General features: G+C 40.2%; 1 protein-coding gene across 40 annotated transcripts in view; it reads left to right on the top strand.

Annotated features, from left to right (window-relative positions):
• ATRX (ATRX chromatin remodeler) overlaps window positions 1-27,381 on the top strand; it is a 316,685-nt gene that overhangs the window by 50,289 nt on the left and 239,015 nt on the right. For 30 of the 40 annotated variants that reach the window (XM_078363286.1, XM_078363285.1, XM_078363277.1 and 27 more), the window contains one exon: window positions 26,675-26,787. The exons of the other annotated variants lie outside the window; for them this stretch is intronic. In XM_078363286.1, coding sequence (XP_078219412.1) covers window positions 26,675-26,787 — 113 coding nt within the window. The remainder of the gene's footprint in view (window positions 1-26,674; window positions 26,788-27,381) is intronic. 40 annotated transcript variants of the gene reach the window in all.

Below are 27,381 nucleotides of genomic sequence, written 5' to 3'. Positions count from 1 at the left end.
GTGTCTCACAGATTGATACCTTTTGTGAGTGAAGTTATTATGTAGAAATATTGGGCCGGGAGCGGTGGCTCACGCTTGTAATCCCAGCACTTTGGGAGGCCTAGGAGAGTGGATCGCCTGAGGTCAGGAGTTGGAGAGCAGCCTGGCCAACATAGTGAAACTTTGTCTCTACTAAAACTAAAAAATTAGCTGGGCATGGTGGTGGGCGCCTGTAATCCCAGCTACTCCAGAGGCTGAGGCAGGAGAATTGCTTGAATCTGGGAGGCAGAGGTTGCAGTGAGCCAAGATTGCGCCATTGCACTCCAGCCTGGGCAACAAGAGTGAAACTTTGCCTTAATAAAAATAAAAAGAGAAATATTTTCTTTTGGTCGGGCGCGGTGGCTCACACTTGTAATTCCAGTACTTTGAGAGGCCGAGGCAGGCGGATCATAAGGTCAGGAGTTCAAGACCAGCCTGTCCAACATGGTGAAACCCTGTCTCTACGAAAAAATACAAAAATTAGCCAGGCGTGGTGGCGCGCCTGTAGTCGCAGCCACTTGAGAGGCTGAGGCAGGAAAATCTCTTGAATCCGGGAGGCGGAGCTTGCAGTGATCCGAAGTCGTGTCAGTGCACTTCCGCCTGGCTAACAGAATGAGACTCTGATTCAAAAAAAAAAAAAGAAATACTTTCTTTAGCTAGATAAGGAGAGAATTACTAGATCAAAGTCTCTCGATGGTTTGCCAACTTATTTTGTAAATGTATGTATCACCACAAGCCATCTATGAGTATGTCTATTTCATGGAACCTTAGCCTACCATGAATAGTCATTTTAACCCTAAATATTCGATAAGTTAAAAAATGCTATCACATTTTACACTTCATAGACTTTTAAGAAGTTGCAGTTTTATATTCATTTCTTCATGAATTTTGTTTACTTTTTTCAAAAGTTTCTATAGGGGAATGAGAGCAAAGTAATGTGTTTTTTATTATTTATTTTGTTAACACAAACATATTTAATTACTAACCAAAAGGATGATCCTAATTAAGCCAACACTTGGAAATATTTTTATGTAAAATGTCTGTGATAGAGATAATTGAACCTATGATAGAGATAATGAAAGAAAAAGTATTACAGAAATTTACTCATTGAACTAAGCTTGTTTTTAGCTAATCCCTGTGCAAAGTGATAGTGACATTAAAAAATAAAATAAAATAAAGGTGGGGGGCTCACTGTGTTGCCCAGGCTTGTCTCAAAAACTCCTGGCCTCAAGTGATTCTCCCATCTTTGCCTCTCAAATTGCTAGGATTACAGGCATGAGCCGCTGCACCTGGCATAATAGTGGAATTTTTATTATACTTTTTTATAGATTCAAGTACAGGTGACATTGTACATAGCACATTCTGTTATTAATATCCCATCTTTCACGTTTCTCATTGTGCTTTCCTTCCCACCCCGTTCCTGGTGTTGAACCAATGCATCATTTGTAAATTTGTAGGCAGCCTGAGTTTTTCTGCTATAATCTGTTGTTTCTTTAGACTTCTCTTCTGGTTTACAAGAAAACTGTTGTTTTAAAAATACTCTGTTTATTTTTTAAAATTAAACTTTATTTATTTATTTTTTGAGATGGAGTTTTGCTCTTGTTACCCAGGCTGGAGTGCAATGGCGCGATCTCAGTTCACCGCAACCTCCACCTCCTGGGTTCAGGCAATTCTCCTGCCTCAGCCTCCTGAGTAGCTGGGATTACAGGCACATGCCACCATGCCCAGCTAATTTTTTGTATTTTTAGTAGAGATGGGGTTTCACCATGTTGACCAGGGTGGTCTTGGTCTCTTGACCTCGTGATCCACCAGCATCGGCCTCCCAAAGTGCTGGGATTACAGGCGTGAGCCACCGTGCCCAGCCTAAAATTAAACTTTATGTTCTTGGATACATGTGCAGAATGTGCAGGTTTGTTACCTAGGTATACATGTGTCATGGTGGTTTACTACACCCGTCAACCTGTCATCTACATTAGGTATTTCTCCTAAGACTGTTTCTTCCCTTCCCTCCAACCCCCTGACAGGCCCCAGTAAGTGATATTCTCCTCCTTGTGCCCATATATTCCATTGTTCAACTCCCACTTATGAATGAGAACATGCGGTGTTTGGTTTTCTATTCCGGTGTTAGTTTGCTGAGAAGGATGGTTTCCAGCTTCATCCATGTCCCATCAAAGGACATAAACTCATCCTTTTTTATGGCTGCATAGTATTCCATGGTGTATATGTACCACATTTTCTTTAGCCAGTCTAACATTGATGGGCATTTCGGTTGGTTCCAAGTCTTTGCTATTGTGAATAGTGCTGCAGTAAACATATGTGTGCATGTGTCTTTATAGTAGAATGATTTATAATCCTTTGGGTATATACCCAGTAATGGGATTGCTGGGTCAAATGGAATTTCTACTTCTAGGTCCTTGAGGAAATTGCCACACTGTCTTCCTCAATGGTTGAAGTAATTTACACTCCCACCAACAGTGTAAAAGCATTCTTATTTCTCCACCTCCTCTCCAGCATATGTTGTTTCCTGACTTTTAATGATCACCATTTTAACTGGTGTGAGATGGTATCTCATTGTGGTTTTGATTTGCATTTCTTTAATGATCGGTGATGTTGAGCTTTTTTTCATGTGTTTGTTGGGGGCATAAATGACTTCTTTTGAAAAGTGTATTTTCATATCCTTCATCCAATTTTTGATGGTGTTGTTTTTTCTTGTAAATTTGTTTAAGTTCTCTGTAGATTCCAGATATTAGCCCTTTGTCAGATGGGTAGATTGCAGACATTTTCTTTCATTCTGTGGGTTGCCTGTTCACTCTGATGATAGTTTCTTTTGCTTTGCAGAAGCTCATTAGTTAAACTAGGTTTCATTTGTCAATTTTGGCTTTTGTTGCCATTGCTTTTGGTGTTTTAGTCATGAAGTCTTTTCTCATGCCTGTGTCCTGAATGGTAGTGCCTAGGTTTTCTTCTAGGGTTGTCAACGGTTTTAGGTCTTACATTTAAATTTTTAATCCATCTTGAATTGATATTTGTAGAAGGTGTAAGAAAGGGGTCCAGTTTCAGTTTTCTGCATATGGCTAGCCAGTTTTCCTAACACAATTTGTTAAATAGGGAATCCTTTATCCATTGTTTGTTTTTGTTCAGGTTTGTCAAAGATCAGATGGATGTAGATGTGTAGTGTTATTCCTGAGGCCTCTGTTGTGTTCCATGGGTCTGTATATTGGTTTTGGTACCAGTACCATGGTGTTTTGGTTACTGCAGCCTTGGGGTATAGTTTGAAGTCAGGTAGCATGATGCCTCCATTTTTGTTCTTTTTGCTTAGTATGTCTTGGCTATATGGGCTCCTTCTTGGTTCCATATGAAAGTCAGTGGTAGCTTGATGGGAATAGCATTGAAATGTATAAATTACTTTGGATAGTATGGCCATTTTCATGATATTGATTGTTACTATACATGAATATAGAATGTTTTTTCATTTGCCACCGTCCTCTCTCATTTCCTTGAGTAGTGGTTTGTAGTTCTCCTTGAAGAGGTCCTTCACATCCCTTGTAAGTTGTATTCCTAGGTATTTTATTCTCTTTGTAGCAGTTGTGAATGGGAGTTTGCTTATGATCTGGCTGTTTGTCTATTATTGGTGTATAGGAATTCTTGTGGTGTTTGCACATTGGTTTTGTATCCTGAGACTTTGCTGAAGTTGCTTATCAGCAATGATGAGATTTTCTAAATACACAGTCATGTCATCTGGAAACAAATAATTTGACTTTTTCCTTTTCTATTTGAGTATGCTTTATTTCTTTCTCTTGTCTGATTGCCCTGGCCAGAATTTCCAATACTATGTTGAATAGGAGTGGTGAGAGAGGGCATCCTTGTCTTGTGGTGGTTTTCAAAGGGCATGCGTCCAGTGTTTGCCCACTCAGTATAATATGGGCTGTGGGTTTGTTATAAATAGCTCTTATTATTTTGCGATATGTTCCATCAATACCTAGTTTATTGAGAATTTTTAGTATAAAGCACTGTTGAATTTTGTCGAAGGCCTTCTCTCCATCTATTGAGATAATCATGTGTTTTTTTTTTTAATTGCATTTTAGGTTTTGGGATACATGTGAAGAACATGCAAGATAGTTGCATAGGTACACACGTGGCAGTGTGATTTGCTGCCTTCCTCCCCTTCACCTATATCTGGCATTTCTCCCCATGCTCTCTCTCCCCAACTCCCCACCCCCCGCTGTCCCTCCCCTATTCCCCCAACCTACCCCAGTGTGTAGTGCTCCCCTCCCTGTGTCCATGTGTTCTCATTTTTCAACACCTGTCTACGAGTGAGAACATGTGGTATTTCATTTTCTGTTCTTGTGTCAGTTTGCTGAGAATGATGTTCTCCAGATTCATCCATGTCCCTACAAAGGACACGAACTCATCGTTTTTGATTGCTGCATAATATCCCATGGTGTATATGTGCCACATATTCCCTGTCCAGTCTATCATCGATGGACATTTGGGTTGGTTCCAAGTCTTTGCTATTGTAAACAGTGCCGCAGTGAACATTCGTGTGCACGTGTCCTTATAGTAGAATGATTTATAGTCCTTTGGATATATACCCAGTAATGGGATTGCTGGGTCAAATGGAATTTCTTTTTCTAGGTCCTTGAGGAATCTCCACACTGTCTTCCACAATGGTCGAACTAATTTACACTCCCACCAGCAGTGTAAAAGTGTTCCTATTTCTCCACATTCTCTCCAGCGTCTGCTGTCTCCAGATTTTTTTAATGATCGCCATTCTAACTGGCGTGAGATGATATCTCAATGTAGTTTTGATCTGCATCTCTCTAATGACCAGTGATGATGAGCATTTTTTCATGTTTGTTGGCCTCATGTATGTCTTCTTTTGTAAAGTGGTTTTTGTCATGTGGTTTTTGTCATTGGTTCTGTTATGTGGATTATGTTTATTGATTTGTGTATGTTGAACCAGCCTTGCATCCCAGGGATGAAGCCAACTTGATCCTGACGGATAAGCTTTTTGATGTACTGTTGGATTTGGTTTGCCAGTATTTTATTGAGGTTTTTTGAATTGATGTTCTTTAGGGATACTGGCCAGAAATTTTCTTTTTTTGCTGTGTCTCTGCCAGGCTTTGGTATTAGGATGATGCTGGCACATTAAATGAGTTAGGGAGGATTCCCTCTTTTTCTACTGTTTGTAGTATTTTCAAAAGGAATGTTACCAGCTTCTCTTTGTACTTCTGGTAGAATTCGGCTGTGAATCCAGGCCCTGGACGTTTTTTTTTTTTTTTTGCTTGGTAGGCTATTAATTACTGCCTCAATTTCAGAATTTGTTACTGGTTTCTTCAGGGATTCAACTTCTTCCTGGTTTAGTGCTGGGAGGGTTTATGTGCCAACGAATTTATCCATTTCTTCTAGATTTTCTACTTTATCTGCATAGAGCTGTTTATAGTATTCTATGTTGGTACTTTGTATTTCTGTGGAATCATTGGTGATATCTCCATCATTTTTTATTGTGTCTTTTTGATTATTCTATCTTCTTTAGTAGTCTGGTTAGCAGTCTATTTTGTTAATCTTCAAAAAAAAAACGAGCTCCTTGGTTTTTTTTGTTGAAGGGTACTTGTGTCTTTGTCTCCTTCAGTTCTGCTCTGATCTTAGTTATTTGTTGTCTTCTTCTAGCTTTTCAGTATATTTGCTCTTGCTTTTCTAGTTCTTTTAATTGTGACATTAAGGTGTCGATTTTAGATCTTTTCTGTTTTCTCCTGTGGACATTCAGTGCTATAAGTTTCTCTCTAAGCACTGGTTTAGCTGTGTCCTAGAGATTCTGGTACGTTGTGTCTTTGTTCTCATTGGTTTAAAAGAACTTATTTATTTCTGCCTTATTTTTGTTATTTACCCAGTAGTCATTCAGGAGCAGGTTGTTAGGTTTCCATATAGTTGTGGGGTTTTTAGTGAGTTTCTTAATCCTGAGTTCTAATTTGATTGCACTGTGGGCGGAGAGACTGTTTGTTATGATTTCCATTCTTTTGCATTTCCTGAGTAGTGTTTTACTTCCAATTAAGTGGTCAGTTTTAGAATAAGTGTGATGTGGTGCTGCGAAGAATGTATATTCTGTTGACTTGGGGTGGAGAGTTCTGTAGATGTCTATTAGGTCTGCTTGGTCCAGAGCTGAGTACAAGTCCTGGATATCCCTGTTAATTTTCTGTCTCATTGATCTGTCTAATATTGACAGTGTGGTATTAAAGTCTCCCAGTTATTACTGTGTGGGAGTCTAAGTCTCTGTAGGTCTCTAAGAACTTGCTTTATGAATCTGTGTACTCCTGTATTGGGTCCAGATATATTTAGGATAGTTAGCTCTTCTTGTTGCATTGATCCTTTTAGCATTGTGTAGTGATCTTTGTTGGTTTAAAGTCTGTTTTATCAGAGCGTCGGATTGCAACCTCTGTTTTTTTTTTTTTCTGCTTTCCATATTCTTGGTAAAGCTTCCTCCATCCCCCTTTTTTCTGCACCCATGTGTGTCTTTGTATGTGAGATGGGTCTCCTGAACAAAGCATACCAATCTTGGGTCTTGACTCTGTTCAATTTGCCAGTCTGTGCCAATTGGAGCATTTAGCCCATTTACATTTAAGGTCAGTAATATTATATGTGAATTTGATCCTGTCATTATGATGCTAGCTGGTTATTTCGCCCATGAGTTGAAGTAGTTTCTTCATAGTGTCGATGGTGTTTACCTTTTTTTTTTTTTTAAAGTGGCTGGTACCAATTTTTCCTTTTCATATTTAATGCTTCCTTCAGGAACTCTTTTAAGGCAGGCTTGGTGGTGACAAAATCTCTGAGCATTTGCTTGTCTGTATAGGATTTTATTTCTCCTTCACTTACGAAGCTTAGTTTGGCTGGATGTGAACTTCTGGGTTAAAAATTATTTTCTTTAAGAATGTTGAATATTGGCCCCCACTCTCTTCTGGCTTGTAGGATTTCTGCAGAGAAATCCATTGTTAATCTGATAGGCTTCCCTTTGTGGGTAACCTGACCTTTCTCTTTGACTGCCCTTAGCATTTTTTTCCTTCATCTCAACCCTGGTGAATCTGGTGATTACGTTTCTTGGACTTGCTCTTCCCAAGGAGTGGGAAGTGGTGTTCTCTGTATTTTCTGAATTTGAATGTTGGCCTATCTTGCTAGGTTGCGGAAGTTCTCCTGGATAATACCCTGAAGTTTGTTTTTCACCTTGGTTCCATTCTCCCCATCACTGTCGTGTATACCAGTGAAATGTAGGTTTGGTCTTTTTACATAGTTTCATATATTTTGGAGGCTTTTATCATTCCTTTCCAGTCTCTGTTCTCTAATCTTATCTTCACACTTTATTTCATTAAGTTGATCTTAAATCTCTGATACCCTCCTTCTGCTTGTTTGATTTGGCTATTGATACTTACGATTCACGAAGTTCTTGTGCTGTGTTTTTCAGCTCCATCAGGTCATTTTTTTTTCAACTTAAAATCATCAGCTGCATTCACTCCTAACAAGAGAGTGAGCCTGTTCTTTAATGCTTTGAAGTCATGTATTGACTTCTCTCTAGCCATCAAAGTCCTAGATGGCATCTTCTTCCAAAATAAGCTTGTTTTATCTATCTTGAATATCTGTTGTTTAGTGGAGCCACCTTCATCAATTATTTTAGCTAACTTGCTACAACTTTTATTTATTTATTTTTTTACAATGCAAGAACTAATTCACAAATCCCTCGTAGGAAAGCAAAATAGAAAATAATTATTGAGGATCTGAATTATTAAAATTATCTACCTATTCATAACCAAATAAAACAAATCATTGTTAAATCACCATTTGGCTATGTTGGGCAGGAACAATTTCTATCTAATTTCATGATATTTAACTGTCTGGAAAATCTTAACAAATTAGAATCAGGCTTTATTTTCAGTCTCAAATAAAAATGTTTCTTTCATTGCCAAGAAAGGCTTTGGTTGAAATATAAAATTTGCTTCTTACTTCTTCAAGTGTATGTTCCACCACTGAAGAAGAAATTCTCTTTGGCGAAAGCTCTGATCCACGATATATCTAATTTAATCCATGATGTGTAAAATTTGACAAAGATGTCTTTTTTGTTTTTTTGGAAAAAAAGAAAAAAGAATGGAAAAAGAAGAATGAAGGAGAGGAAGAAAGAGGAAGAGGAAGAGGGAGAGAGAACGGGAGTGTTGCTTTATTGCCCAGGCTAGAATTCAGTCTAAAAGTGGGTATTGAAAACCTCTTTTATGCCAATAATTGTGCTTAATAATGGAGACAGGAAAAAATAAGGGAAGAAAATAACAAACAAGTAGCCAACCAACATTTATTTAAAACTGTGAGTAGGTGTGATGTGGTACTGATAAGAGTGCATATTTTGTGTATTTAAAGTAGAGAGTTCTATAAATATTTATTAAGTTTACTTGTTCTGGATCTGAGTTCAAGTCCTGGATATCCTTGTTAATTTTCTTTCTGTTAATATTGATGTTGAAGTCTCCCACTATTATTGTGTGGGAGTCTAAGTCTCTTTATAAGTCTTATGTATCTGGGTGTTCCTGCATTCGGTGTGCACAAATTTAGGATCATTAGCTCTTCTTGTTGCATTGATTCTTTTACCATTATGCAATAACCTTCTTTGTCTCTTTTGATCTTTGTTGCTTCAAAATCTATTCTATCAGAGGTGAGAATTGCAACTCCTGCTTTTTATTTATTTATTTATTATTGCTCTCCATTTGGTTGGTAAATCCCCCTCCATCCCTTTGTTTTGAGTCTTTGTGTATCCTTGCATGTGAGATGGGTCTCGATGCAGCATACTGATGGGTTTTGGCTGTGACTTTTGATTGTGGGATTTAGTAGATTTATTTATTTATTTTTTAATTTTTTATTGCATTTTAGGTTTTGGGGTACATGTGCAGAACATGCAAGACAGTTGCATAGGTACACATGGCAGTGTGTTTTGCTTCCTTTCTCCCCTTCACCCACATTTGGCATTTCTCCCCAGGCTATCCCTCCCCACCTCCCGCTCCCACTGGCCCTCCCCTTTTCCCCCCAATAAACCCCAGTGTTTAGTACTCCCCTCCCTGTGTCCATGTGTTCTCATATTTCATCACCCGCCTATGAGTGAGAATATGCGGTGTTTCATTTTCTGTTCTTGTGTCAGTTTGCTGAGAATGATGTTCTCCAGATTCATCCATGTCCCTACATATGACACTAATTCATCATTTCTGATTGCTGCATAATATTCCATGGTGTATATGTGCCACATTTTCCCAGTCCAGTCTATCATCAATGGGCATTTGGGTTGATTCCAGGTCTTTGCTATTGTAAACAGTGCTGCAGTGAACATTCGTGTGCATGTGTCCTTATAGTAGAACGATTTATAGTCCTTTGGATATATACCTAGTAATGGGATTGCTGGGTCAAATGGGATTTCTATTTCTAAGGCCTTGAGGAATCGCCACACCGTCTTCCACAATGGTTGAACTAATTTACACTCCCACCAACAGTGTAAAAGTGTTCCTTTTTCTCCACATCCTCTCCAGCATCTGTTGTGTGCAGATTTTTAAATGATCGCCATTCTAACTGGCATGAGATGGTATCTCAATGTGGTTTTGATTTGCATCTCTCTGATGACGAGTGACGATGAGCATTTTTTCATATGATTGTCGGCCTCATATATGTCTTCTTTCGTAAAGTATCTGTTCATATCCTTTGCCCATTTTTGAATGGGCTTGTTTGTTTTTTTCCTGTAAATCTGTTTGAGTTCTTTGTAAATTCTGGATATCAGCCCTTTGTCAGATGGGTAAACTGCAAAATTTTTTTCCCATTCTGTTTGTTGCCGATTCACACTAGTGACTGTTTCTTTTGCCGTGCAGAAGCTGTGGAGTTTGATTAGGTCCCATTTGTCTATTTTGGCTTTTGTTGCCAAGGCTTTTGGTGTTTTGTTCATGAAGTCCTTGCCTGCTCCTATGTCCTGGATGGTTTTGCCTAGATTTTCTTCTAGGGTTTTTACGGTGCCAGGTCTTATGTTTAAGTCTTTAATCCATCTGGAGTTAATTTTGGTGTAAGGTGTCAGGAAGGGGTCCAGTTTCTGCTTTCTGCACATGGCTAGCCAGTTTTCCAAACACCATTTGTTAAACAGGGAATCCTTTCCCCATTGCTTGTTTTTGTCAGGTTTATCAAAGATTGTATGGTTGTAGATATGTTGTGTTGCCTCCGATGCCTCTGTTTTGTTCCATTGGTCTACATCTCTGTTTTGGTACCAGTACCATGCTGTTTTGATTACTGTAGCCTTGTAGTATAGTTTGAAATCCGGTAGTGTGATGCCCCCCACTGTGTTCTTTTTGCTTAGAATTGACTTGGCTATGCAGGCTGTCTTTTGATTCCATAGGAAGTTCATGGTGGTTTTTTCCAGTTCTGTGAAGAAAGTCAGTGGTAGCTTGATGGGTATAGCGTTGATTCTGTAAATTACTTTGGGCAGTATAGCCATTTTCACGATATTAATTCTTCCTAACCATGAACATGGAGTGTTTCTCCATCTGTTTGTGTCCTCTCTGATTTCGTTGAGCAGTGGTTTGTAGTTCTCCTTGAAGAGGTCTCTTACGTTCCTTGTGAGTTGTATTCCAAGGTATTTTATTCTTTTTGTAGCAATTGTGAATGGCATTTCATTCTTGCTTTGGCTTTCTTTAAGACTATTATTGGTGTAGAGGAAGGCTTGTGATTTTTGCACATTGATTTTATATCCTGAGACTTTGCTGAAGTTGCTTATCAGTTTCAGGAGTTTTTGGGCTGAGGTGATGGGCTCTTCTAGGTATACTATCATGTCATCTGCAAATAGAGACATTTTGGCTTCCACCTTTCCAATTTGAATACCCTTTATTTCTTTTTCTTGCCTGATTGCTATGGCTAGAACTCCCAGTACTGTATTGAATAGGAGCGGTGAAAGAGGGCATCCTTGTCTAGTGCCGGATTTCAAAGGGAATGCTTCCAGTTTTTGCCCATTCAGTATGATATTGGCTGTTGGTTTGTCATAAATAGCTTTTATTACTTTGAGATAACGTTCCATCGATACCGAGTTTATTGAGGGTTTTTAGCATAAAGGGCTGTTGAATTTTGTCAAATGCCTTCTCTGCATCAATTTAGATAATCATGTGGTTTTTGTCTTTGGTTCTGTTTATGTGGTGAATTATGTTTATAGACTTGCCTATGTTGAACCAGCCTTGCATCCCCGGGGTGAATCCTACTTGATCATGATGAATAAGTTTTTTGATTTGCTGTTGCAATCGGCTTGCCAATATGTTGTTGAAGATTTTTGCATCTATGTTCATCATGGATATTGATCTGAAGTTTTCTTTTCTTGTTGGGTCTCTGCTGGTTTTGGTATCAGGATGACATTGGTCTCATAAAATGATTTGGGAAGGATTCCTTCTTTTTGGATTGTTTGGGTTAGTTTCGGAAGGAATGGTACCAGCTCCTCTTTGTGTGTCTGGTAGAATTCGGCTGTGAACCCGTCTGGACCTGGGCTTTTTTTGTGTGATAGGCTCTTAATTGCTGCTTCGACTTCTTCCCTTGTTATTGGTCTATTCATAGTTTCAGCTTCCTCCTGGTTTAGGCTTGGGAGGACACAGGAGTCCAGGAATTTATCCATTTTTTTCAGGTTTATTAGTTTATGTGCATAGAGTTGTTTGTAATATTCTCTGATGATGGTTTGAATTTCTGTGCTATCTCTGGTAATTTCCCCTTTATCCTTTTTTATTGCATCTGTTTGGTTGTTGTCTTTTATTTTTAATCAATCTGGCTAGTGGTCTATTTTGTTGATCTTTTCAAAAAACCAGCTCTTGGATTTATTGATTTTTTTTGGAGGGTTTTTCGTGTCTCAGTCTGCTTCAGTTCAGCTCTGATCTTAGTTATTTCTTGTCTTCTGCTGGGTTTTGAGTTTTTTTGATCTTGCTCCTCTAGCTCTTTCAATTTTGACAATAGGGTGTCAATTTTGGATCTCTCCGTTCTTCTCATATGGGCACTTAGTGCTATGTACTTTCCTCTAGAGACTGCTTTAAATGTGTCCCAGAGATTCTGGCATGTTGTGTCTTTGTTCTCATTGGTTTTGAAGAACTTCTTTATTTCTGCCTTCATTTCATTGTTTACCCAGTCAACATTCAAGAGCCAGTTGTTCAGTTTCCATGAAGCTGTGCGGTTCTGGGTCGGTTTCTGAATTCTGAGTTCTAACTTGATTTCACTATGGTCTGAGAGGCTGTTTGTTATGATTTCAGTTGTTTTGCATTTGCTGAGCAGTGCTTTACTTCCGATTAAGTGGTCAGTTTTAGAGTAGGTGTGATGTGGTGCTGAGAAGAATGTATATTCTGTGGATTCGGGGTGGAGAGTTCTGTAAATGTCTATCAGGTTTGCTTGCTCCAGGTCTGAGTTCAAACCCTGAATATCCTTGTTGATTTTCTGTCTGGTTGATCTGTCTAATATTGACAGTGGGGTGTTAAAGTCTCCCACTCTTATTGTGTGGGAGTCAAAGTCTCTTTGTAAGTCATTAAGAACTTGCCTTATGTATCTGGGTGCTCCTGCATTGGGTCCATATATGTTTAGGGTTGTTAGCTCTTCTTTTTGTATCGATCCTTTTACCATTATGTAATGGCCTTCTTTGTCTCTTTTGATCTTTGTTGCTTTAATGTCTATTTTATCAGAGATGAGAATTGCAACTCCTGCTTTCTTTTGCTCTCCATTTGCTTGGTAAATCTTCCTCCATCCCTTTATTTTGAGCCTTTGTGTATCCTTGCATGTGAGATGGGTTTCCTGGATACAGCACACTGATGGGTTTTGGATTTTTATCCAATTTGCCAGTCTGTGTCTTTTGATTGGTGCATTTAGTCCATTTACATTTAGGGTCAATATTGTTACATGTGAATTTGATACTGCCAGTTTGATGCTAGCTGGCTGTTTTGCCCATTAGTTGTTGTAGATTCTTCATTATGTTGATGCTCTTTAGCATTTAGTGTGATTTTGGAATAGTGTGATCTGGTACTGGTTGTTCCCTTATATGTAGTGCCTCTTTCAGGAGCTCTTGTAAAGCAGGGTTGGTGGTGACAAAATCTCTGAGTACTTGCTTGTTTGCAAAGGATTTTATTTTTCCTTCACTTCTGAAGCTCAGTTTGGCTGGATATGAAATTCTGGGTTGAAAGTTCTTTTCTTTAAGGATGTTGAATATTGGCCCCCACTCTCTTCTGGATTGTCGTGTTTGTGCCGAGAGATCTGCTGTGAGTCTGATGGGCTTCCCTTTGTGGTTGACCCGACCTTTCTCTCTGGCTGCCCTTAGTGTTTTCTCCTGTATTTCAACCTTGTTGATTCTGAGGATTATGTGCCTTGGGGTTGCTCTTCTTGCGGAATATCTCTGTGGTGTTCTCTGTATTTCCTGCATTTGAGTGTTGGCCTGTCTTGCTAGGTGGGGGAAGTTTTCCTGGATGATGTCCTGAAGAGTATTTTCCAGCTTGGATTCATTCTCTTCATCACATTCTGGTACGCCTATCAAAAGTAGGTTAGGTCTCTTCACATAGTCCCACATTTCTTGGAGACTTTGTTCATTCCTTTTTGTGCTTTTTTCTCTGATCTTGGTTTCTCGTTTTATTTCGTTGAGTTGATCTTCAACTTCTGATATTCTTTCTTCTGCTTGGTCAATTCGGCTGTTGAAACTTGTGCATGCTTCGCGAAGTTCTTGTATTGTGTTTTTCAGCTCCTTTAATTTGTTCATATTCCGCTCTAAGTTATCCATTCTTGTTATCATTTCCTTGAATCTTTTTTCATATCTTTGTTCAAGGTTCTTAGTTTCTTTGCATTGATTTAAAACACATTCTTTTAGCTCACAAAAGTTTCTCATTATCCACCTTCTGAAGTCTAATTCCGTCATTTCGTCACAGTCATTCTCCGTCTAGCTTTGTTCCCTTGCTGGTGAGGAGTTTTGGTCCTCTCTAGGAGGCGAGGTGTTCTGGTTTTGGGTGTTTTCCTCCTTTTTGCGCTGGTTTCTTCCCATCTTTGTGGATTTATCCACCTGTTGTCTGTGTAGTTGCTGACTTTTCGGTTGGGTCTCTGAGTGGACACCCAGATTGTTGATGATGAAGTTTTTCTGTTACTTGGTTTTTCTTCTACCAGTCTAGCCCCTTCGCTTTACGACTGCTGTGGTCCACTCCAGGCTTTGCTTTTCTGGGGTCCACCTATAGCAGCTGCGGAACAGTGAGGGATGCTACCAGTTTTTTTTTTTCTGCTATCTTTGTCCCAGAATGATGCCTGCCAAATGTTAGTCTTTTGGATATAGAGTGGTCAGGGAGCTGCTTTAGGAGACAGTCTGTACTTTATAGGAGCTGAATTGCTGAGCTGTGAGCTCTGTTGTTCATTCAAGGCTTTTAGGCTGCTATGTTTAATTCTGCTGCAACAGAACTCATGGAAAAAAACCCTTATTTTTCTCAGATGCTCTGTCTGGGGGGGGTTGGAGCTTTATTTAATGAGTGTCCGTTGCGCTGTCCTGCCCAACTAGGAGGCACTCTAGTCACTGTTTGCCTGCCGAGGCTCCGCTGTGATGGTGTGAGGTTTGCCCTGTTGCTGCAGGCTCTGCTTTTCTGCTTCGGTCTCCACCCTGCTGCCACAGGCTATGCCCTCCGGGGGAGTCCCTCTGTTGTAGCACGTTGCCTCGGCAATGGTAGGCTTTGTCAGCAATGGGTGTGTACCTCAGTAGGGGCGGTTTGCCTCGGTAATGGCGGACACCCCCCCCCACGGAGCTCGCCCTTTGTGACCCTCTCCACCGGGAGCGTCTGGAATCACCGTTTTTTTTTTTCCCCACTGCGCTACCCCAAACGCTGTGTCCCTGGAATCTCCTGGGCTGAGTCACTGTCCAAGTCCCGTTCAGTCTCCAGTTCAGCCCTCTCAAGTCTCAGGTTGCCGGTTCAACAGGGCACCCGGACTGGTGCGCTTTCCGTGGAGTGCTGTGTAGCGCCCCTTCAGCGCGGGCCCCTGCTGCACCAGCTGCCGGCTGCACCAGCCAAAACCTCTGCCTGGCGTCCCATGTCTCTCTCTTTTTTTTTTTTTTAAATTTTTTATTGGATTATAGGTTTTGGAGTACATGAGCAGAGCATGCAAGAAAGTTGCGTAGGTACACACATGGCAGTGTGCTTTTCTTTTCTTCTCCCCTTCACCCACATTTGGCATTTCTCCCAGGCTATCCCTCCTCACCTCCCCCTCCAACTGGCCCTCCCCTTTTTCCCCCAATAGACCCCAGTGTTTAGTACTCCCCTTTCTGTGTCCATGTGTTCTCATTTTTCATCACCCACCTATGAGTGAGAATATGCGGTGTTTCATTTTCTGTTCTTGTGTCAGTTTGCTGAGGATGATGTTTTCCAGATTCATCCATGTCCCTACAAACGACACAAACTCATCATTTCTGATTGCTGCATAATATTCCATGGTGTATATGTGCCACATTTTTCCAATCCAGTCTATTATCAATGGGCATTTGGGTTGATTCCAGGTCTTTGCTATTGTAAACAGTGCTGCAATGAACATTCGTGTACATGTGTCCTTATAGTAGAACGATTTATAGTCTTTTGGATATATACCCAGTAATGGGATTGCTGGGTCAAATGGAATTTCTATTTCTAAGGCCTTGAGGAATCGCCACACTGTCTTCCACAATGGTTGAACTAATTTACACTCCCACCAACAGTGTAAAAGTGTTCCTTTTTCTCCACATCCTCTGCAGCATCTGTTGTCTCCAGATTTTTTAATGATCGCCATTCTAACTGGCGTGAGATGGTATCTCAATGTGGTTTTGATTTGCATCTCTCTGATGACCAGTGACGATGAGCATTTTTTCATATGATTGTCGGCCTCATATATGTCTTCCTTCGTAAAGTATCTGTTCATATCCTTTGCCCACTTTTGAATGGGCTTGTTTGTTTTTTTCCTGTAAATCCGTTTGAGTTCTTTGTAAATTCTGGATATCAGCCCTTTGTCAGATGGGTAGACTGCGAAAATTTTTTCCCATTCTGTTGGTTGCCGATCCACTCTAGTGACTGTTTCTTTTGCCGTGCAGAAGCTGTGGAGTTTGATTAGGTCCCATTTGTCTATTTTGGCTTTTGTTGCCAATGCTTTTGGTGTTTTGTTCATGAAGTCCTTGCCTACTCCTATGTCCTGGATGGTTTTGCCTAGATTTCCTTCTAGGGTTTTTATGGTGCCAGGTCTTATGTTTAAGTCTTTAGGTATACTATCATGTCGTCTGCAAATAGAGACAATTTGGCTTCCACCTTTCCTATTTGAATACCCTTTACTTCTTTTTCTTGCCTGATTGCTCTGGCTAGAACTTCCAGTACTATATTGAATAGGAGTGGTGAGAGAGGACATCCTTGTCTAGTGCCGGATTTCAAAGGGAATGCTTCCAGTTTTTGCCCATTCAGTATGATATTGGCTGTTGGTTTGTCATAAATAGCTTTTATTACTTTGAGATAACGTTCCATCGATACCGAGTTTATTGAGGGTTTTTAGCATAAAGGGCTGTTCAATTTTGTCAAATGCCTTCTCTGCATCAATTTAGATAATCATGTGGTTTTTGTCTTACTAGTTTATGTGCATAGAGTTGTTTGTAATATTCTCTGATGATGGTTTCAATTTCTGTGGAATCTGTGGTGATTTCCCCTTTATCATTTTTTATTGCATCTATTTGGTTGTTCTCTCTTTTCTTTTTAATCAGTCTGGCTAGTGGTCTGTCTATTTTGTTGATCTTTTCAAAAAACCAGCTCTCGGATTTATTGATTTTTTGAAGGGTTTTTCGTGTCTGAATCTCCTTCAGCTCAGCTCTCATCTTAGTTATTTCTTGTCTTCTGCTGGGTTTTGCGTTTTTTGGTCTTGCTCCTCTAGCTCTTTCAATATTGACGATAGGGTGTCAATTTTGGATCTCTCCATTCTCCTCATATGGGCACTTATTGCTATATACTTTCCTTTAGAGACTGCTTTAAATGTGTCCCAGAGGTTCTGGCACGTTGTGTCTTCGTTCTCATTGGTTTTGAAGAACTTCTTTATTTTTGCCTTCATTTCGTTGTTTACCCAGTCAACATTCAAGAGCCAGTTGTTCAGTTTCCATGAAGCTGTGCGGTTCTGGGTGGCTTTCTGAATTCTGAGTTCTAACTTGATTGCACTATGGTCTGAGAGGGTGTTTGTTATGATTTCAGTTGTTTTGCATTTGTTGAGCAGTGCTTTACTTCCAATTATGTGGTCAATTTTAGAGTAGGTGTTATGTGGTGCTGAGAAGAATGTGTATTCTGTGGATTTGGGGTGGAGAGTTTTGTGAATGTCTATCAGGTTTGCTTGTTCCAGGTCTGAGTTCAAGCCCTGGATATCCTTGTTGATTTTCTGTCTGGTTGATCTGTCTAGTATTGACAGTGGAGTGTTAAAGTCTCCCACTATTATTGTGTCGGAGTCTAAGTCCTTTTGTAAGTCATTAAGAACTTGCCGTATGTATCTGGGTGCTCCTGCATTGGGTCCATATATGTTTAGGATCGTTAGCTCTTCTTGTTGTATCGATCCTTTTACCATTATGTAATGGCCTTCTTTGTCTCTTTTGATCTTTGTTGCTTTAAAGTGTATTTTATCAGAGATGAGAAATTGCAACTCCTCCTTTTTTTTGCTTTCCATTTGCTTGGTAAATCTTCCTCCATCCCTTTATTTTGAGCCTTTGTGTATCCTTGCATGTGAGATGGGTTTCCTGGATACAGCACACTGATGGGTTTTGGATTTTTATCCAGTTTGCCAGTCTCTGTCTTTTGATTGGTGCATTTAGTCCATTTACATTTAGGGTTAATATTGTTATGTGTGAATTTGATACTGCCATTTTGATGCTAAGTGGCTGTTTTGCCTGTTAGTTGTTGTAGATTCTTCATTATGTTGAAGCTCTTTAGCATTCAGTGTGATTTTGGAATGGGTGGTAATGGTTGATCCTTTCTATGTGTAGTCCCTTTTTTAGGAGCTCTTGTAAAGCAGGCCTGGTGGTGACAAAATCTCTGAGTACTTGCTTGTTTGCAAAGGATTTTATTTTTCCTTCACTTCTGAAGCTCCATTTGGCTGGATATGAAATTCTGGGTTGAAAGTTCTTTTCTTTAAGAATGTTGAATATTGGCCCCCACTCTCTTATGGCTTGTAGTGTTTGTGCCGAAAGATCTGCTGTGAGTCTGATGCGCTTCCCTTTGTGGGTGACCCGACCTTTCTCTCTGGCTGCCCTTAGTATTCTCTTTTTCATTTCAACCCTGTTGAATCTAACGATTATGTGCATTGGGGTTGCTCTTCTTGCGGAATATCTTTGTGGTGTTCTCTGTATTTTCTGTAATTGAGTGTTGGCCTGCCTTGCTAGGTGGGGGAAGTTTTCCTGGATGATGTCCTGAAGAGTATTTTCCAGCTTGGATTCATTCTCTTCGTCCCCTTCTGGTACACCTATCAAACGTAGGTTAGGTCTTTTCACATAGTCCCACATTTCTTGGAGACTTTGTTCATTCCGTTTTGCGCTTTTTTCTCTGATCTTGGTTTCTCGTTTAATTTCATTGAGTTGGTCTTCGACTTCAGATATTCTTTCTTCTGCTTGGTCAATTCGGCTATTGAAACTTGGGTTTGCTTCGCGAAGTTCTCGTATTGTGTTTTTCAGCTCCTTTAATTCATTCATATACCTCTCTAAGTTATCCATTCTTGTTATCATTTCCTCGAATCTTTTTTCAAATCTTTTTTCAAGGTTCTTAGTTTCTTTGCATTGATTTAATATATGATCTTTTAGCTCACAAAAGTTTCTCATTATCCATCTTCTGAAGTCTAATTCCGTCATTTCGTCACAGTCATTCTCCGTCCAGCTTTGTTCCCTTGCTGGTGAGGAGTTTTGGTCCTTTCTAGGAGGCGATGTGTTCTGGTTTCGGGTGTTTTCCTCCTTTTTGCGCTGGTTTCTTCCGATCTTTGTGGATTTGTCCGCTGGTCGTCTGCGTAGTTTCTGACTTTTCGATTGGGTCTCTGAGTGGACACCCAGACTGTTGATGATGAAGTATTTCTGTTGCTTGTTTTTCCTTCTACCAGTCTAGCCCCTTCGCTGTACTACTGCTGAGGTCCGCTCCAGACTCTGTTTGTCTGGGGTGCACCTCTAGCAGCTGTGGCACAGCGAGGGATGCTACCAGTTTCTTTTTCTGCTATCTTTGTCCCAGGATGATGCCTGCCTAATGTCAGTCTTTTGTGTATAGAGGGGTCAGGGAGCTGCTTGAGGAGACAGTTCGTACTTTATAGGGGCTTAATTGCTGAGCTGTGCGCTCTGTTGTTCATTCAGGGCTGTTAGGCTGCTATGTTTGATTCTGCTGCAACAGAGCTCATTACAAAACCCTTTTTTTTTTTTTTTCTCAAATGCTCTGTGTTGAGGGGTTTGGGCTTTATTTTTGGATGTTCGATGAGGTGTCCTTCCCAGCTTGAAGGCAGACTAGCCACTGTTTGGCTGCCGAGGCTCCGCTCTGCTGTTGTGTGATTCGCCCTGTTCCTGCAGTCTCTTCCGTGGTCTCCGCCACGCCCTGCGGCGGAGTCTCTTCATTGTAGCGTGTTGCCTCAGCAACGGCAGGCTGCGTCAGCAGTGGGTGTGTATCTCAGTAGGGACGGGTTGCCTTGGCAACGGCTGGCTGCGTCAGCAGTGGGCGTGTATCTCAGTTGGGGCGGGTTTACTCGGCAGCGGCTGGATGCATCAGCAGTGGGCGTGTATCTCAGTTGGGGCGGGTTGCCTTGGTAGTGGTGGACGCCCCTCCCCCACAGAGCGTCTCGGACCGTCTGCTCGGGATAGTTTGAAATCGCGGTTTTGTTCCTCCCACTGGGTATCCCAAACGATCTGTCGCTGCAATCCCCTGGGCTGGGCTACTGTCCAAGTCTCGTTCAGTCTCAAGTCCAGCCCTCTCAAGTCTTAGGTTGCCGGTTCAACAGGGCACCCGGACAAGCGCGCCCTGTGGGGATTGCTGGGTAGGGCCGGCCGCCGCCGCCCCGGCTGCCGGCTTCGCCAGGCAGACCTACTGCCTGGCGTCCCGTGTCTTTTTATACTTGGGAGTTTCCCCGTTCTGTGGGCAACAAAGATCAGTCTGGAAATGCAGCTCTGAGTCACCGTTTGCGGATTCAACGCGAGCTCCAATCCTGGGTTTTTCTTACAGCGCCATCTTGAGTCCTCCAAAACCCCATGTCTCTTTTATACCTGGGAATTTTCCCGTTCTGTGGGCAACAAAGATCTGTCTGGAAATGCGGCCCTGACTCACCCTCTCCACGCATTGACCATCAGCTTCAATCCTGGGTTGTTCTCGCAGCGCCATCTTGAGTCCTCTTCCTAGTAGATTTAAATTTAGGATTAATAATAATATATGTGAGTTTATTACTGCCATTTGATGTTAGCTGGCTGTTTTGCCCGTTAGTTGATGTAAATTCTTCATTATGTTGATGCCGTGTACTTTTTGGTATATTTTTGGAAAGCCTAATACTGGTTGTTTCTTTCTATGTGAAATGCTTCTTTCAGAAGCTCTTGTATAGCAGGACTGGTGGTGATGAAATCTCTGAGTACTTGCTTGTTCACAAAACATTTTAGTTTTCCTTTACTTGTGAAGCTTAGTTTGGCTGGAAATGAAATTCTTGGTTGAAAGTTCTATTCTTTAAGGATGTTGAATATTGGCTCCCACTCTCTTCTGGCTTGTAGGGTTTCTGCTGAGAGATCTGCTCTAAGTCTGATAGGCTTCCCTTTGTGGGTAACCTGATCTTTCTCTCTGGCTGCCCTTAGTATTTTCTCCTTCATTTCAACCCTGGTGAGTCCAACAATTATGTGCCTTGGGGTTGCTCTTCTTGAGGAATATCTTTGTGGTGTTCTCTGTATTACCTGGAGTTGAATATTGTCCTGCCTTGCTAGGCTGAGAAAGTGTTCCTGAATAATATCCTGAAGAGTATTTTCCAGCTTGGATTCATTCTCTTCGTCGTATTCAGGTACACCTATCAAACATAGATTAGGTCTGTTCCCATAGTCCCATATTTCTTGGAGACTTTGCTCATTCCTTTTTATCCTCTTCCTCTAATCTTGTCTTTTCATTTTATTTCATTAAGTTGGTCTTCGACCTCTGATATCCTTTCTTCTGCTTGATCAATTTGGCTGTTAAAACTTGTGCATATTTCGTTAAGTTCTCGTATTGTGTTTTTCAACTACGTTAATTCACTTATATTACTCTCTATATTGTCTGTTCTCATGAGCATTTTGTGAAACCTTTTTTCAAAGTTCTTAGTTTCTTTGCATTGGGTTAGAACAAGTGCTTTTAACTCCCAGAAGTGTCTTATCATACACCTTCTGAAGCCTACTTCTGTTAATGGGACACACTTGTTCTCCATCAGGCCTTGTTCCATTGCCAATGAGGAACTGTAATCCCCTGTAGAGGGAGAGGCATTCTGATTTTTGGTATTCTTAGCCTTTTTAGGCTGTTTTCTTCCCTTCGTTATAAATTTATCTGTTGTCTTTGTAATTACCGACTTTCTAGTTAGGTTTCTGAGTGGACATCCAATTTGTTGATTCCCAGTGCTGGAATCTGAGCAACCCACTGTGCCGTCTAAAACAGCGGATTAAGTTTGATGGTGGTTTTCTGCCTGGGAATCTCTGGCCTGGCTTCCTTCTTGAGTCTGTCCTTTAATTAGTTGAATAGGCGACTGCCTTTCCAGAGCTCCAAACGTCGGCCAAAAGGGGACCCAGTCTTGTTTACTCTGCACCAAGAATTGCTGTGCTGAGGTGCTGGCAAAACCGCAGTGTCGGCCACAAGAGTCACACTGGCGACCTGTGAGGCTTCTCCCCTGGGAATCTCCTGGTCCGTGAGCAACAAAAATTTGTCTGAAAGTGTGGCGTCCTCTCTTTATCTGCGCTTTCACTGGGAGCTACAATCCTGAGCTGCTAGTGATCAGCCATCTTGGATTTAGTTTCTCCATCAGGTCATTTATGTTCTTCTGTAAATTGCTTCTTCTAGTTAGGCATTCCTCTAACCTTTTTTCAAGGTTCTTAGCTTCCTTGCATTGGGTTAGAACATACGCCTTTATCTTGGAGGAGATCGTTATTACCCACCTTCTGCATCCTACTTCTGACAGTTTGTCAAACTCCTCTTTCATCCTGTTTTGTTCCTTGTTGGCAAGGAGTTGTAATGCTTTGTAGGAGAGAGATGTTCTGCTTTTGGGAATTTTCAGCCTCTTTGTGCTGGTTTTTCCTCGTCTTCCTGGATTTATCTACCTTTGGTTTTTGAAGTTGGTGACCTTCATATGGAGTTTTTGCATGGTCTTTTTTTTTGTTGATGTTGATTCTATTGCTCTTTGTTTCTTTTTTTATAGACTGTCATTTGCATCAAGCCCATGTTGCAATTTTGTGACTGTGAGCCTGAAGGCTGAACCCACTTTTTTCTAGTGGAGATTTTTAACCACTCTGGAAAGATGTGTTTAAAAACTGTGATCTAGACACTGTAGTTAGTTAAAACATAGTGCTGGTCGAGTCAGCTTCAGGTTTTGGTAGAGGGAGGAAGAGAGTGACAACCATGTCTGGATTTATATAAAAAGTTTAATGTAAGTAAATGTGTGCTCTTTTGTCTTAAGAAAATGTTTTTCAGTTTATAAAAAGGATTAATGAATGCTGTGTTTCAGATACTTGGTTTGGTGTGTTTGAAATGTTGTTTCCAAAAATAGGACATACACATGTCCAAGGATCATTTCTATGATATGACTCTAGAAATGAGGTAGATTTTTAAAATCGATTTCAGAACTTAAACAGACAAATGAATGCTTTCTTTCTACATAGTCACCCTGGGAGTCCATATACATATCAGTGATGTCATTCCTGATGGTATTTTGGGAATTTTCCTTTTGTAACCAGTTTAGAAGTTACGCACATAAATAAATATTCAGGAGTACTTCAGATTTAGGCAAAAAATTAATTTTATCCAACTTGATAATTTTGTACTGTTCACTGTATTTGACTCTAAGTGACAATTGGTTATGTCAAAAAGTCATACCCCTCCTGAAGATGTAAAGATTTTTTTGGGCTGGGCACAGTAGCTCACTTCTGTAATCCCAGCACTTTGGGAGGCTGAAGCAGTAGGATTGTTTGAGGCCAGAAATTGAAGACCACCTTGGTTAACATAGTGAGACTCTGTCTCTCCAAAGGAGGAAAAAAAAGTGAAGATTTGTTTTCCCAAATGAATAGGCAACATTGTTTAGTTAAGTGGTTTTTTTTCTACTGTTGGACTTCTATACAGTGTTTGTTTGTTTGTTTATTTCTGACAGAGTAGTTTTACTCTGTCACCGAGGCTGGAGAGTGTAGTTGCGTGGTCTCGGCTCACTGCAGCTTCTGCCTCCTGGGCTCAAGCGATTCTCCTGCCTCAGCTTCCCAAGTAGCTGGGATTACAGACGTGTACCACTAGGCCTCGCTAATTTTGTGTTTCTAATGCAGATGGGTTTTTACCATATTGGTCAGGCTGGTCTGGAACTCCTGATGTTAAGAGATCTGCCCGTCTTGGCTCCCAACATGCTGTGGTTACAGGTGTGAGCCACTGTGCCCGGTCTGCTGATCATTCTCTCTTGATTTTATTTTTGTACTATGGTGGTACTGTTGATGGACTGAACTGATATTATCCATATTCTTAACCTCGGTCACCCACAGTATGAATTTATGCAATAGTTGACTTTGCAATTGGATTGCTGTGATTTGGGAATGAGTGGGACAGTGATAATTCAGATTTGCTATCCTCCTTTCGTTTCAAGAGAACTTTTCTATGGTGATCCTTTGAAGAGATAAGATATAGTATGACATTATTTATTCCTGTTTTTGAAGTTTCTTCTCAGGAATTTTGGGTGCTGTGAGTTGATACGTAGCATCGTTTCCCCAGGTCTCATTTTTTGTCTGAACACATTTAGGGATACAGAATCACCTGATGATAGATTTTTTTTTTTTGTACATCTGATTCTTATCTGAAAGAATGGTTATTGGCCAAAAATGGAAACCATACTCTCTTGGTACCTTTATTCTAGAGGCAAAGTTTGCTTCAAAATTTTTTAAAACAGCCGGGCGCGGTGGCTCAAGCCTGTAATCCCAGCACTTTGGGAGGCAGAGGTGGGTGGATCATGAGGTCAGGAGATGGAGACCATCCTGGTCAACATGGTGAAACCCCGTCTCTACTAAAAATACAAAAAATTAGGTGGGCATGGTGGCGCATGCCTGTAATCCCAGCTACTCAGGAGGCTGAGGCAGGAGAATTGCCTGAACCCAGGAGGTGGAGGTTGCGGTGAGCCGAGATCGCGCCATTGCACTCCAGTCTGGGTAACAAGCGCAAAACTCCATCTCAAAAAAAAAAAAAAAAACCCACAAAATTTTGTAAAACAACCCTCTCCACCAAAAGAAAGCAACCAAATATCCACACAAGATCTCTAGTTACAATGTCTGTTATATCTTATTTCTTTTTCCTTCCCTAAATGTATTGAGTTATTCTTAACTAAATACAGGAAAATTGTGCAAAGGGACACTTACTAAGTGCTCAGTAAATGTTTTCATTTTTCTTATGTATATAGCTAGAAGTAGAAGTAGAATCATTAGATCATTGGATAACTGTATGTTTAAATTTTTGACTAACTCCCAAACTGTTTTTCACTGTGTCTATACCATTTTACATTCCTACCAGCAATGAATGTGTGTTCTAATATCTGTGTATCCTTGTCAACTTGCATTTGTTTTTAAATTTATTGTATCCATCCTACTGAGTATAAATTGGTTTCTTGTGGTTTTGATTTGCATTTCCCTAATATGACTAATGACCGTGAGCATTTTTTCATGTGTTTATTGGACAGTTGTATATATTTTTTGGAGAAATGTCTATCTCAGTCTTTTACCCATTTTAAGATTGGATTGTCTTTTTGTTATTTAGTTGTAGGAATTCTTTATGTATTCTGGTTAACAGACCCTCATGAGATAGATGATTTGAAAATGTTTTTCTCTCATTGTGTGGGTTGACTTTCTTGATGATGCCCTTTGACATACAAAAGTTTTGACTTTTATTAAAAATGGGGGTGGGCATGGTGGTTCACACCTGTCATCCCAGTGCTTTGGGAGGCTGTAGTGGGAGGATTTCTTGAGGCGAGGAGTTTCAGACCAGCCTGGGCAACATAACTAGATCCCATCTCTACAAAAAACTAAAAAAATTAGCTAAGAGTATAGATGAGTGCCACACTGCCCCAACTAAGAGTATAGATGTGTGCCACAGCTACTCAGGATGCTGAGGCAGGAGGATTGCTTGAGCCCAAGAGTTTGAAGTTTCAGTGAGCCAAGATGACGCCACTGTGCTCAAGCTTGTGACAGAGCAAGAGACTAACTCTTAGAAAAAAAATGGGGTAAACTTACACTTTCCTTATTTAAACTTTTAACTCCTTAAAACCCTATTGAATTGTAGATACATTATATAACTTAACAGTTTATGCTGTAAAACTTAGTTAATGAAATATTTCCCTGGGAGACTGAGGTCTTGCAAGTTCTGCTCTATGTTGTATTCATCTTTATGCCAGTCAATAATACAGTTCTTCCGTGCCAATCAGAGGATAGAATAATAAACTAAAACACTGCTTAGGCCTTTCAGAGAGTAAGTGCTCAGTAAATATATTTGATAAATTACTGAAATTTTTTTTAAATGATAGGAAAAATCTTGGCCTCCTCTTTTCTAGGTGTTGGGAAGTATAAATCTTTCTTGAAGTGGTAATCTTCATATATGTTTTGATTTCTAAGGATTTCCCAAATATAAGCTATATACAAGTAGGAGGAAATAATAACTTAGGTGCCTAATGATAATATGACAAGATAAGTAAAAGGGTCAGCTATTTTTTCTGAAATAAGAATAGATATAATTTAAATATGAATACCTTTTTGCTGTTTAACATTTCTCCCCCCAATTTTTTTTTGATTTCTTTTAAAATTCTTTTGTGATAGGTAGGTTTATTGTTTCTTAAGAATTAAGTTAAGGCTAGTATTTTTTGATACATTTTAAGTAACACAAAGTTTAACTTCTGTTTAAACACATGATATACAGTACATTGAAATACTTCAGTGTTTAGTAAGTATACATTGAAAGACCTCAGTATTTTAGAAGTGTTTAGTAAGTAATATCATCAGTTTCCTTAAATGATTCTAGGTAATTGTACAGGTAGATTGTGTTACTCATATTTTTATATCCTCAGTGAAATAGAATTCTTTTTTTTTTTTTGAGGCAGGGTCTGGCTCTGTTGCCTTTGCTAGAGTACAGTGGCATGATCTCGGCTCACTGCAACCTCTGACTCCGAGGCTGAAGCCATCCTTCCACCTCAGTTTTCCTGAGTAGCGGAGAGCGCAGGCATGAGCCACTATGCCCTACTATGAGCCACCATATCCGGCCTAAACTTTATTGTTTTAATTTTTTTCATTTTACACCCACAACCGTAACATTTCCCTTAGTTTTTACTTTGTGCATATGCTCATACGACTTACAATATGGCTATATTTTCAGTTTGCTAGAGCTTTACATTGCTAGAGCTTTACAATTAATTTAAAACATGAAAGGCTAATAAGGGAATTCTTTAAATTTTGTTTTAATAGTGAAAGCAAGTTGAATACATTGGTGCAGAAGCTTCATGACTTTCTTGCACACTCATCAGAAGAATCTGAAGAAACAAGTTCTCCTCCACGACTTGCAATGAATCAAAACACAGGTAAATTGCAAAAGAATGTGCTATACCTTCTAGTCTTTTTTCCATTTTTGTTTTACACTTATGGAGGTAATCATTTATTTTTTCAGGGAGCAGCTTTTAAAAGATTTCAGTTTGTGGCAAATGACAGATTAGCAAGCTGTATAGAAGCCCCTATTATGTATCTTAGCTATATCTGACACAGGAGATTTTAATTTTGGTAAGTATGACTATAGAAAGCTTAGAAAAGGAAGCACTTACGGTTTTATGTGTAATGGAAATGTCTTATAGAATGGCTAGTGAATGTTGACTGTGAAAAAATAGTATTAGAAGAGGCAGGAGTGTATAGGAATTTTTTTTTTTTTTTGAGACGGAGTTTCGCTCTTGTTACCCAGGCTGAAGTGCAATGGCGTGATCTCGGCTCACCACAACCTCCGCCTCCTGGGTTCAGGCAATTCTCCTGCCTCAGCCTCCTGAGTAACTGGGATTACAGGCATGCACCACCATGCCCAGCTAATTTTTTATATTTTTAGTAGAGACGGGGTTTCAACATGTTGACCAGGATGGTCTTGGTCTCTTGACCTCATTATCCACCCGCCTCTGCCTCCCAAAGTGCTG

Source organism: Callithrix jacchus, chromosome X (assembly GCF_049354715.1).
Source record: "Callithrix jacchus isolate 240 chromosome X, calJac240_pri, whole genome shotgun sequence".
NCBI lineage: Eukaryota > Metazoa > Chordata > Mammalia > Primates > Cebidae > Callithrix > Callithrix jacchus.
Note: the sequence above shows the minus strand (reverse complement) of the source record. Positions and strands in the feature narration are given on the sequence as shown.